Source organism: Alternaria alternata (genome assembly GCF_001642055.1).
Source record: "Alternaria alternata strain SRC1lrK2f unplaced genomic scaffold CC77scaffold_26, whole genome shotgun sequence".
In the NCBI taxonomy this organism is placed as follows: Eukaryota; Fungi; Ascomycota; class Dothideomycetes; order Pleosporales; family Pleosporaceae; genus Alternaria; species Alternaria alternata.
Window position 1 is genome coordinate 450,302 of NW_017306215.1, and position 12,919 is coordinate 463,220.

The 12,919-nt window shown below is 50.0% G+C and overlaps 4 protein-coding genes across 4 annotated transcripts; 1 reads left to right on the forward strand and 3 right to left on the reverse strand.

Moving 5' to 3' along the window:
* Positions 1-7,324: 7,324 nt before the first annotated feature.
* On the forward strand, positions 7,325-7,759 carry CC77DRAFT_946771 (hypothetical protein; the record flags this gene model as incomplete). The annotated part of the gene is made up of 1 exon (XM_018535104.1): positions 7,325-7,759. A coding segment is annotated over one exon (435 nt), but the record flags the coding sequence as incomplete, so codon positions are not given.
* Positions 7,760-8,492: 733 nt separating this feature from the next.
* Positions 8,493-9,552, reverse strand: CC77DRAFT_1066285 (NAD(P)-binding protein; the record flags this gene model as incomplete). Its single annotated transcript, XM_018528889.1, has 3 exons — positions 8,493-8,659; positions 8,717-8,834; positions 9,028-9,552. The coding sequence occupies 3 exons, from the start codon at positions 9,550-9,552 to the stop codon at positions 8,493-8,495; spliced, it is 810 nt and encodes a 269-aa protein (XP_018380818.1).
* Positions 9,553-10,151: 599 nt separating this feature from the next.
* CC77DRAFT_1013333 (hypothetical protein) lies at positions 10,152-11,251 on the reverse strand (the record flags this gene model as incomplete). The annotated part of the gene is made up of 4 exons (XM_018523829.1): positions 10,152-10,279; positions 10,335-10,540; positions 10,601-10,853; positions 11,209-11,251. 4 exons carry the CDS (start codon positions 11,249-11,251, stop codon positions 10,152-10,154), a joined length of 630 nt encoding a protein of 209 aa, XP_018380819.1.
* A 367-nt stretch (positions 11,252-11,618) lies between these two features.
* Positions 11,619-12,706, reverse strand: CC77DRAFT_1035095 (hypothetical protein; the record flags this gene model as incomplete). The annotated part of the gene is made up of 3 exons (XM_018526919.1): positions 11,619-11,817; positions 11,896-12,306; positions 12,357-12,706. The coding sequence occupies 3 exons, from the start codon at positions 12,704-12,706 to the stop codon at positions 11,619-11,621; spliced, it is 960 nt and encodes a 319-aa protein (XP_018380820.1).
* Between the last annotated feature and the right edge of the window lie 213 nt (positions 12,707-12,919).

Sequence of the window (12,919 nt, forward strand, 5' to 3'; positions counted from 1 at the left end):
CCCCAGCGCTGAACATGGTCGTTTCGAACCGTCAGCCAGTCTCTCGGCCAGGTCGGCAGAATGCGTCGCCCTTGGCCGGACTGCTCTCGGCTGTTTGACTGCCTTGGGCTCTCTTACACAAGCAATCAACTAACCAGCCGCCGCTGCTATTAGCCTGCGCTACATGCGGTACGTACTCTGAAGATGTTGGGACGACGACATGCGTCGCGTATCGATGCTCTGTAGCCTACACATCGGTTGCAATCTCTAGCGCCAGAGTCCAAAGCCATCGCAGAGATACTCGGCAGGTCTTGAACTTACTTTTTTACCCCATGGTCTACATGGTTTACATTTCTGGGGTAACAACCTGTCGCTTGCCAACGTGCGTCAGTCGTCGTTGCATGCTTGACTGCCACTCTCCAGCTCCAGTACCGACGACCCGAAATGTCGTGCTCGTCCACCAACCAGGACAAAACTACAAGATAGCCAACCCCCACGGCCGCCTCACAAGCTTCATTTGCACAGTCTACACCTCCTGGTGATCTCAGTTGCATATTCGAAACATGCAGCCTGTCCCCGTGACGATGCATCCGAGCGCCGGAGTCTTCTCATACCGTCCTGTAAGTAAGTCTGCCCTACACAAGTCCCATCCTTGCAAACGTCACGCCCAGTTCGCTTCACGTCTTGAGCGCTCGTTTCATTGGACCCTGCAGCAGCTCATTCTCCCACGTCGTGCTGAATTGGGGATCCCGCCCTACACGCAGTCCCATTTCATCCCACTTGCGTGTGTCACTCTAGACACCTCATCACCGCCCCCGTCAAGCACTTACGAAAGCACCTCAAACATGTCGTTTTTGGATTACGACGACTCCGACAATGTTTTTAACAAGTACGCGCTACCGCTCGTCATATCCGCGGGCTGACTGCGCTCCTCGGGCATGGGCGGGATTCGTTGGGGCGGCTCTCCCGCTGTCGCTTCGCTTGTTTACCAACGCCGCCAAGTAACACACGCGGAAGGCCCAACCGGTGCAACTTCCGACTTGCGAGCCAGAGTATGGGCTGCGTGTGCGACGTCACTCACCTGCTCACCCATCGCCAGATTGCTTGGGGTCCAGCTCGTCTCAGCTCTCCATGCCAACCACCAATCCAATATTCTCTCGCCACGCACGGTACCTCGAGCTGAATCGTCGTCGCTTCCGACGCTCAACGCAGCGTTTCTTGGTCCATCTCTTGTAGCAAGTGTGGCGAGACAAGGCATCGTCAGATTCACCAACCCCCAACATCGCATCAGGACTCCAACTCCAATCCCGGCTAGCATGCTTCACCGCCAACTGCCGCCAGACGTGACGTACCCGGTATAACAGTATCTATTATCCGGTAGCGCACGACAGTGCATCGACACCTAGGCTGCTTCAAGATCATGCACATTACATCTTCCGATCTTATCAATGTAGAGTCCGGAATACAGCCTGCCCTCTTCCGCTGGTCCACGGTACCATGGGAAGAATAGGGACAACTCGCAACTACATTCAATCCAAGACGAGAATTGCTGTCATGCCGATTGCGGCAGCGGGGTAAAAAGCAATTCTGGTACTGAAGCACTGGGCAAAGTGACCGGGACCGTAAGTAAGCTTTCTGTACCGACGACATCTCAGCTGGCTCCAATAAAGAGGCAATCATGAGGCCAATTCATCGCATGTCCAAACGGTCCCGCTACCGGGCTCGTGAACCAACGCCGCCAGCCGCCACAGCACTACGTGGTCGAAACGGCCCTTTCTCATGTTCACATCTGCGCGTCATTCCTTTTGGCGTCAGGCACGTCTACCTCGAGGGACGAATCGCGACCACGTATCACCACTACTAACGTCAGTAGCCTGATGTCCCTCGCTTAAACAACCAGGTCTCGCAATGATCAATCACGTCCGTCGGCAAGGTAACGTCAAGGACCCATGGGAAATCGTTTATCCCAGCAAGCAGTCACAATTTTTCGAAATTGTCCGAAACACCATCGCTTATGGCGCCTTAAAATGCTCCATGAATCCACTCTGCATCGTCGAATTCGCCCTACTCGCATTTACCCACTCTCCACTTCGAGCTTCATGCATGTGCATTTCAAGCTTCAACGCTAGAATTTCTAGCGCGGGCTCGGTCCTTTTCCAAGTCACGTTATCGGGCCGCTAAATGTCTACGCAGGACCATCATCGGCAACTGCCCTGAGATCATAACTTCATCTTCACTGATGTGCAACATGGATAGATGGCGGCATACCGATTCCAGACTTTCCGTCTATGAGTGCTCGACGAAGGATTGATGGGCCAGACGCTGAGATGATGATGATGCATTCCTCGGTGGAATAGCAGGTGTCTTTCGGCCCTATATCCATGGACGACACGAGCGCAAGTCAGCCCTGTGACGTCAACCAGGTAATATTGAATCGTTCTCTCCCTTGCCTACACGTAGAACGCCAAACATGTGCGAACTCTCCAGCCCAGCTTACCGAACGACCATTCCAGAGGCGCGATGCGATCGAGAACGATGAAGCACCTTATCTAGTCAGATCTACACTGTACTAACTCCCTAGCCTCAACCCGCATTTCGGGATAACTATATCCAGAGGGTGATGTGCGAAACCGCGCGTCACCGACCTGCGCACTCGCGGCGTGGCATATGTCATCCCGACAAACACCCTGGTGCGTTGTGACGAAAGATATGATGGAGAATCAGCCATAGTCTCGCTGCCGCTTCCGGAACCGCATATCACTCTACACATCTCAGCCCCGATGGATCGACCTTCCCTAACGGTTTGTTCTGAGATGAGCACGACGATCAATTAGGCCAGACACAGTAGGTCCGGCAACGTTATCCGGTGGGATGGAGGTTTGTGAACAGCATACTGTATGGACTTAGTATAGATTCGGTATGAATCTAGCTGCGTCATGACATCAAGTGATCGACGTTATCACTAGGACTGAATAATGCTCGTCTATGACAGTACTCTACTTTCCATCTCTTCATCTTTCCACTTCCCCTCAATAGATACGGGGTATGTCCGATTCGATGAGGCACGGATGTATACTCGCGGCGTTCGACTGCCTCCCCCTGCGACATCGACAAAGCCCAACCTATACATTAGCTAATGTGTATCTATACAATCGGAAAAGACAACACTACGACTACAGAGCATGCTGCGTGTGTAAGTACAGCAGCGCTGGAGGACTTCCATAAAGACACGGTCTCAGGAACGTGATCCGAAAACATCACGGCGGTTTTACTATATACCCGTTTTCCACAAACTCTCCGTTCTCTAGTCAACGTTTGATCTTGGCTGTCTTGTAGCGCCATCTCTTCTTATCGTAGCTGCTGTTCATTCTTCGATGTAAACGTTGGTGAGATGTTTATCTGGACAAGAAGATGATGATGCACATTATAGGACACGGTTACGAGTCGCGATGACTCCGACACAGCACTTCTCCAGCCTAATGCCAACCACAAGGCACCACATTATCGTTGGAACAGGGGCGATCAACTTGATAGTTGTCTTTACATCGAAATCTACCTACAGCTGAAAGATCAGGATATCAAAGCTCCTCCAGATACGTCATTCTTCCAGAGATCACTTTTGTCTTTCCTTCCTTGTCAGTCTACCACAAAACATCAACCTCCTTGATACCCTCATCGATCCACACCACCGCTTTCAAACAACTTGCTCTTTGTTCTTCGTCATCATACGTCCTGAAAACGTTCTCCGCCCATTTTGTTAATTCTCATCAACCTCTTCTTCTCCTTTTCCATACCCTAGCCAATCCACCACCCCTTCAACATCGGAAAAGTCTACAAAGCCGCCGTCCCTCCACACATCACCGTGGATCTTCCGACCAGTATCTTCATTGTCTCGGCAAGCTGGGTTCTGCGTACTGTCACTACTGCTACGCGCACGACCCCAGCGACAATATGTCCAGCCGTGGGTTAGGATACGCGCGCGTATACCCATGTTTCGATACTCGCTCTTTTCGAAAACCGGGTTCTCGTTACTGCTGGTCTTGTTCTTCTCCCAGCCCCCTCGCCTATACGCAGTGATGCCCTCTATACACACAATTTGTACCAGAGGGACATCGCTGCCTGCTCGACGTTTCTCGGTTTCACTCAATCTGTTTCTTCTGACTGTTTCTTGCTGCAGCTCCTCTTGCGTTGGTCTGAAGGAGGAAGGGGAAGAAGAAGAAGAGGAAAGGGAAGATAAACAAGTCAGCGATGTACGCATGTTACTCAACCGCATGGCACGTTCGTTGAAGCACTCCATCGAGGAGGAAACGTACGTGTCTTCTTTGAAAAGCGGGACGTGGTGGTAGATCGTGTTAGGGGAGAGGTACATGTGTAGACTCAGGAGACCGGCGCTGATGACGAGAGTCTGGAGGTGCGGGAAGAGGATTGGTAGCGTTGGTGTGTTATCTGGAGTAACGAGGGCCAGGAGGGGCGAGAGATGCGTATACAGCGCGCCAACGATGATATTGACGTGGGCATTAAAATTGGCTGGTAAGGCAATCGGCGTTGGTAAGTACGATCGGATAACAGCTGCGTATTTGATCTTACGATCGAATCCTATTGCGGTACACTGTCAGCGAATCCCTAGTCTGCACTTGCCCTTCCTCCCTCTCTCCCTCCCTCCTATCGCTCCTTTGCTCAAACTCATATACTCACCATCAGAATCCCTCATATCCTTCTCAACCTCCCTCACTTGCTGCACGCCTTCCTCTGTGCCCCCAAAAAATCCATGCCGCAGGACTTGCTCCGAAACCACGTTACCGATGATTCCGCACACAAGCGCCCGCATCTTCTCCCCGTTCACAAACAAATCATGCCACCCGGATACACCACCCGGTCCACCGGACGCTACACAGGCAATCACCCTCGCCGTCTCCGGACTCAGCCCCGAATAAAAACGTTCATCTAACACCGCCTCCACCCTATCATCCTCGTTGTTATTGCCGCCGCCGTGGTCGTCTCCAAGGGGGAACGAAGCGTGCGCGCCACGCCGCTGCTGCTGTTGCGGGAAAAACTTCCTGGCGAAGTCTTCGATCCTGTGCATGAACGCCCAGATTGCGTCGCGCATTTCTGTGTCGCGGAAAGCGTAGGCTGGTTTGTTGGGGAACTGAGCAAGGATAAGTTGGGGGTTGGAGTGGAGTTGGCGAGCGTGGAGGTTGGGATCTGTAGACCATTTTTCGGAAGCCTGTAAGGTGGACCAGGCAGTTGAGTGGGAAATGCGGTTGCTGGGCAGCTTGGAGGTATTGTTGGTGGTACTGGTGGGTTCTTGGTGGACGGTGGAGAGATGGCGTTGAGGCGTTGCGGGTGAGCTGTGGTAGTGCTGTTTAGTAATCGTCCAGCCGCTTTCCACGTCTTTGTTCAACTCCTGCTGCATTGTTGACACTTGTTCGCTCGAGCTCTCATCTCCATCTTCCACGCATGTGAGACCTGTGTTTGCACTAGCGGTTCTGGTAACAGGTGCCTGATCCATTGGCATCCTCGGTCTAGCAGCCGTTACTCTTGTGGTCTCCTCTCTTTGTACCTGCGTATATCCTTCCACCTGAGCCTGTGCCAAAATCGCGTTGTTCCTCGCTCTTGTTTGCGCTATAGTCGCGAGCTTCTTCCTTTCGACCTCACTGTCAGGCTTCGTGGCCAACAGCCTTTCAGTCTTGTCTAGTGTGTCATTCGATGTGCGTGCAGCATCGAGCGCAATGCTTCTCACGCTGCCCGGTTCGGGATAGGGTATAGAAGGAACGGCATGGGTATGTCTACGGACAGATTTGGAAGTGGCCGTGGGGCGGACGTGGCGTAGTTGTTCCTGGAGTAGTTGTTCATGCGCCTGATCTCTCTCTTCTTCTTCTTCTTCTTCTTCTTCAATCTCTCTCTCATGTTTTTCTTCCACATCGTCTTCGTCGGAAACAGTCGTTATTTCACCAGTACCGTAAACAGCGCGCTGGTACTGGCTTGAATCATACGAAGATCGACTCCTTTTCTTTGTGGATTTGACAGTAAACACTTCTGCATAGTCGCGTTTCTTTGCTGAAGCAGGTTTGGCGGGTGTTATTTTTGCAGGCAAAGTGAAAAGGCCAACGACGTTTTTGAGGAGGTTCATTCTGGATGTTGAATCGGCGGTAATGCTGGCGTCGGGTGAAATTGGCGATATGGTATATCGATGAGGAAGGGTTTCTAGATGCGGGAGAGATTAATCGAGCAGTTTCTTCTGCTACTGACTCTTGTATGTGCATCGTGGCGGCTTTGTCTTTGTAGGCCTTTGGCCGCATGCGGCAGTCTGTGAGAGCGCGCCGCCGGATGAGGTTTGCTCTTGTTCCTACAGGACAACAAAGACTCCAATGTTTGCATTGCCTGAAGACGAAGACATCATGACTGCAATGGGAAGAACTATCAGAATCTCACTTTTACCTTTGCACGGCGGTGTCTTAATTATTACTTAGCAACTTAAGTAAACAAGGTTAAACATAATAAGTAGTAAGCACTTATTAATGAGATCTACATACTCAAGAGATTCTTCTCTTTTGTCTATCTCTTCAATAGCTTCTATAGGCGTCATGTCTTAGCTAGACGCTCTTGTTGCGTGACCGTGTCGTATAGCTCCGCAGCTGGTGCGATTTGTTGGTTGTCCTAGCTTTCTTTCGCTAACGGATCCTCTGATTGTAAACATTTACCGTACAGTGTCTGTACAGGCGCTCCATCGCGTCGGTCGCGTAGCACCGTACGAGGGACATCAAAAGTCTGACTAACTACTCTTACAGCCTTGATCTGGTTTCTATTGAGGGATGAGATAGTAAGCTACATATCGGCTTTAGAGGAATACAAAAGAGGTTGTTGGGGTTGAGGCATGATTACTTTGAGCTTGAAAGGTGCGCGAAGCTGGTGGGATAGGCGGCTCGCTTGTAAAACATGATAACTTCTTCAGGACGTTCCGTTTGGCTGTCTCTATCAGATCCTGGCACATTAATGCCACCTAAAGGAAGGTGTCGTTTGCATTTGACATCAAGTGCTAGAACACCGCGTCCTGTGTTGGCTTGTCGTACTTCCTCCGCTGGACCAATAGGAAGACACTTGACCCATAATTTCTAATCAGGAAGCGATGCGCATCCTGCAGCCCAGTCTGCAGCCCAGTCACTTCCATTAGGCAGCCATTTGATCAAGAGCAAGCTGAGCTGACGCAAATAACAGTATCCAACCTTCCAGGTTCATCCACGATCCGCACTACAAAGCCATAGACTTCAGCTATCTACCTATAGGCAATAGCGACCTCCGACTTCTGACTCCTATCTCTATCCAATCAAATCGTCTTTCCTTCAGCATGAGCCGCTTTGCTCAAAATTCAGCACCTCGCTACACTGCGGTCTCATACACTTGGGGCAATGAAACTCCATCGGAGCACATATTTATCAATGGTCAACCTTTCCCCGTCCGACTCAATCTCTGGTCATGTCTGCACTATCTAGCCCAAGACAAAACGGCAGGCTGGACACATCTCTGGGTTGACGCAATTTGTATCGACCAAATGAACAACGCAGAACGTACTGCGCAAGTTCGGCGCATGGATACAATATATCGCAACGCGAGTGCCGTGTCTGTTTGGCTTGGTCTCCCACCATCTGTCGAGCAAGACCGATCTTGGCACGAACCAATACGAACTTTTGAGGTCTCGGACTTCGATTTCCACGATCAGATGTCCCATCTAGCAAACCATTCGTATTGGACTCGCTTCTGGGTCATCCAGGAGTTTCTCCTCGGCCAAGATGTGAACGTGTACTGCGGAAACACGCGCATGAACTGGATTGATTTCAAAGAAACACTTGGATCATGTGCGGGTGTACCTGAGCACATCCACCAAGCGTCTATGCCGAAAGACTTTGACAGCAGGCCTTGGAGAGCTTTCCCTCTGATCACCGGACGCCACCCGGATCGCCATCCAGAAATGCATCTCCCGCTCTCCCAGTTGCTCATCAATCACGGCAATTCTGAATGCAAAGATCCGCGAGATCGAGTGTTTGCTTTGTTGGGACTAGTGGTGCCAGACGAGCGGGTGCTTCTAGAGCGGTTTTTCCCAGATTATGATATGAGTGAAGACGATGTTGTACTAATTGCGCTTGCGCATGTGAGGCAGTACAGCTTCGAATATGACAGGGTCGATGATGATGCATTGTTTAAGGGGTTGGGGATCACAGATGCGAAGAAGAGAAAGATGCTTGAAAGACGCGTTGTGTACTATGACTATCTGGGAGATGAGGCACCTCGTCATTACCGGTTCTCTGATGACGATGATGGTTATTACCCGTTTTCCGATGACGATGATGCTGCAGAGATGGAGGCGAGGTTTAGTGAGGGTGATGATGGTCCAAATCACAGTTGTTTCAAGACTGCATATGCAGTCACTCTTTTTGTATTCGCTCTGCTGCTTTTGGGTGGTTGGAAGCGGTATCGCTAGTTACAGCCTTATAAGTATTCTCGCAAGTCTCTGCAGCTTACAAACCCTTGATTCCGACCTTAAGGTAGTAGGGATCGGCAAGGTGCTCCTGAAACTCTTCAGACATCATGTCATCAACATCCCAAGCAGCGAAGACAAAACGACCGTGCAAAAACGCGGCTTCTGGCGTAGCAGTCCAGACAGCAAACTGCCCACTTAAGTCCTCTGTAACAAAATGTCAGAGAACCAGAGTAGCAGGTTTGGCTCCACGATATATCTTACCGTCGTACCATTCGATAGTATCCTTGATATAGCCATGCCTTTTGGCTGACTCGGTCAAGACTTCACCGAGTTGAAAGCTTATGACTTGCAACTTTTCGGGCTTCACGTCCTTGGCAATCTGCTGCACTAGGACTGTACCGGAGTTTTTAGTCAGACCATACGATGGACGGGCTCCTTCGGCATCTCATAGGTATATCCCGTTGGTAGAAACATTGAGGAGGAACTGCGAAGAGGTGTTAGCGAAGTATCCTCCTCGTCATTGACAGTAGACAGTAACTCAAGTTAGTTCCACACACGTGCGCCCGACTTACCTTCTGTTGAACGTGTCCAACTTGTTTGTAGAAATGTTGAGTATGGACAAACAATGCGCGAACGTTTACATCGGAACTAGACCAAATCGCGTCCCGACCGCTATTCAGAAGCGGCTCTTCAGGGCCATAGCATACCGCATTCAGCACAAGGACATCGACTAGTATTCCTTCCTTAGAAAGACTCGACCAAATGGTGTCACTTTCGCTAATGTCGCCGACGCTGCAAACTCGGGGGTCTACGATAGTCACCCCACTGGCATCTTCGATCTCGGCTCTCAATTGAGAGGCTGCAGCGAAAAGAGCATTTCGATTGACATCTAAGATGATAACTTTCGAAACAGACGCCCGCGCAAAATTTCGCGCAATGGATAGTCCGATGCCTTCGGCAGCCCCCGTAACCAGGACTGTCTTCCCTAATTGACTCAGTTCGGGCCGAAGAGGTGAGATTGCTGGATATGGTCGTTTGTGGAACGTTGGAACGACCTGGAGGATCGCGATGAGGCGCTCTATGTCTGGGTTGATCATTTTCCTTAAGATTGCGAATGTCGTGTTCGATAGCCGCCTTTGGGATTGCTTGAACGCTAAAAGTTGAAAGTTGAAAGTCTTGTTCCAATACTCTATTGCTCTCGGTCACAAAGGACAATAATTGCCGCAATGATAAGTTCTGTGGAAATGACGATTGAAGGATAATTGCACTTAGGGACGCAGACAGGGTATCTTTTAAAGCAACGAAGTTTCCACCAGAGAGAATGTGACCCACCCAGCCGGAATGCTGACAAAACCTGTGATCGGGGAGAATTTTAAAGCAATTACTTATCTCGTGGCCGGCGATGCCAAGGGTCGAGAGTGGAGCATGCATCCTTAGCAAGCCAGTTTCAGTCTGCAGATCGAACTGATTGATAGCCAGTTTGCTTTCAGCTAGTCATTCCTGACGCGATACCAAATCTAGCGTAGACAATGCATAATCCGTCGGCTCATCTCAGCTGGGAAAGAAAGGCGCGAAAGGCGGACGAAGGTTGTATTCGCCTATCCTTTTCCTAAGATGAACTAGACTAGGCTACGTTTATCTAACAACTTACATTGTCTTAGCACCAACGACTCCTCGCTGGAATTTGACCAGACTGTTAGTAAGAGAATGTTTCTCCCACAATCTTCTCGCTTAGGCTCCACAGACTCTCCGCATTGTCTTCGCTGAAAGCATATTCTATGACCTTCGCAACTTGACAGTCATCTAAGAATGCACCCGAGAAGTCTATGAGTCTTGTCAGCTACATCTACAATGCTATAATCGAGCAGAGTATACCTACCATCAAGTCGAGGATCTAGCGCAGCAGCGACAGATGTCGCAGCACCCTGTTCCAACGTCTTCTCTTTTGGCATCTCCATTTTCTTGCGTTCGAACATCTCCGTAACGATCGGCCAACTTTCGGGATCCACGCTAGCCGCCAACCCTGTCTGTTGAATATTTCCTGGATGCAGTGAATAGCTCTTTACCCCCTTGCTTTCCAGTTTCCTAGACAAAGCAATAGAGAAGAGAATGTTAGCAGTCTTGGATTGTCCCTAAGCTTCCCACGTGTTCCAGGGAGTAGACGTGAATTGAGGATCCAAGAAATTCACTGGGCTGAATTGATAAAGCTTCGACGAGACATTAACCACACGAGCATTGCCTTCGGCCTGTTCGAGTTGTGGTACAAGAAGATTGGTGAGAAGGAAGTGGCCGATGTGATTAGCAGCGAATTGGCTCTCTACACCTTCAGGCGTACGAGCCAACTTGGTACCCATGATTCCAGCGTTGTTGAGCAGAACATCGATCTTAGGGACGAGTGCTGCGACTGAGGCAGCAGCAGTGCGTACAGAAGAGAGCGACAAAAGATCCATCTCTGTAAGCAACATCAAGTGATCGGAGTTTCCGTTTACGTGCCAAGTGCATTAACCCCAGCCATCAGTTAACGCTTCAAGGTCAAACCAAGAGGCCTGTGTCGTCGATGTAAAGGGTGATAAGCAGTCGGTCTAATCTAGCCAATCTTGAGATAGTTAGTGTGGACAGCTTAGCAACCAGAGGGTTTAGTCAAGCGGAATCGGGCCGATGCGAAGTCAACCCGAGCCCAAAGGAGTTCGAGACATGACTTAGATTTTGCGAAGACTATACGCATCCCCCGCATTACTTTTCCTGAAGCTTACAGGATTTTCCAAAGTTGAGTCCTTGCTTGCGCACGATACCCATGATGCACTCCCGCCACTAAACCCCTTGTCTGTTGTTATTCTGTATGTGTGTGAACACGGGCGATAACTTCTTTTTCCTCGTACGAACGGAAAGTCGAGAGATATCTGTGTGTCGGTGTTGCACGTCTTATCTTCCTTCTCGGACACAATTCCTGCTCGGCACCAACAATTAATAGGTATCATTTACTGCCATGATGCCTTCACTTATTCAAGCAGTACTAAAGATTCTTCTTCTGTAAACCTATGTTTCTACAGACACATGCAGCCAAGTATAAACTACGCAACCACATCCTCATTGAATATTGATAGTTCTCACATTATAAGTGACAGTCATTGCAGACACCGAGAGGTTGCTCAAGCAACCAGATTCAGTGCCTCCTGAAATCCTTCAGGAACAGCCACTTTGTCTGCTCTTTCCACCCTTTTTGCTTCCATTGATTTGCTGACCGGGGGAATGTGTCGATAACAGCTGAAACAGTGTGGTCGTGCGCAGCAATTAGAAAGACGTTGTCCTGGTCGTCGAAACCTCTCGCAGCGTTGATAGTACGCATCGCGGTGCTCATATCGCTGTTGACTTTGCCAGGTTGGAGCAAGGGTGCAGAACAGCACTTTGAAGGAGCAATTTGTGCAAGCTACTTAGCGGACAATGGGTTCGGGATGAGATTGGGTACGTTCACATGCTCAGGTAGGGGGACGGATGCGGATGGTCGAATCTGACTCGCGTGGTGGTACACATCGCCAGTGAACAACATGAAGGTGTTCGTTGTTGTACGGGCGAGGCCGCACAGGTGACCTAAAGCGTGACCAGGAGCATGGAGCAGGTAAAAACTGCCGTCACCGAAATAATCCAAGGCAGGAAATCCGCCAATGGACAATTTTGTGTCCGAGAAGTCGAGTTGACGGACCTCGCGATTCGCGAAATCAGTCACTAGAACAGGCGCATCGGGCTTTGTTGGCCATCCGGGGAAATACTCGTCCTTCACGCCAGGACCGACGATAAGCGCTGCGCTAGAGGGGAAGGTTGATGAGTCCCTAACATGGTCGACGTGCGCATGACTAGTCCAGACGTCAGTTCGGCGATTGCAGACAGGTTTGAAATGATGTACCTCCAGATCAGTGCCTCAATACTAGCCCTATCAATCCCTCCACGTTCCAACAAATCTGCCACATTCTCTATAGGCTCAAGTATAGCACCCTCGATCGCCTTCGTTGCCTGCACAACGTGAGGTGCCATATTCTCCCAATCTTTGCGGGCCCCAAGATCGAAAAGGACGCGTCTGACCTTGCCCGCACCGTCAGTGTGAGTAAGGACAAAAACATAGCTGATACCCTCAAACTTTTCGAAACCAGGTATCTGCGGATCTGTGAAGATGGCGGCTGGAATGTTTCCGATTTTACACCCGGTGTCAATGATAGAAACATTGACAGTGTTACTAGATTCTAGGATTGATATCATGCTGTAGAATGGATCGTTGTTGAGGGTTGAGGAAAGAGTAAGAGTTTTCTGAAGCTGAGGTTTCAGATGCGTACAAGCAAATCTGTTATATGGTCTTAGCGGGGACACTGCCGTGTCTTCAAGATTTGCTTCGTCTATAACCTACTTAGTAAAACCACTAGGCGGATTCTTGAGCTAATTGTGTTGCGTCTCATGATTTGTCGGCTACAAGGG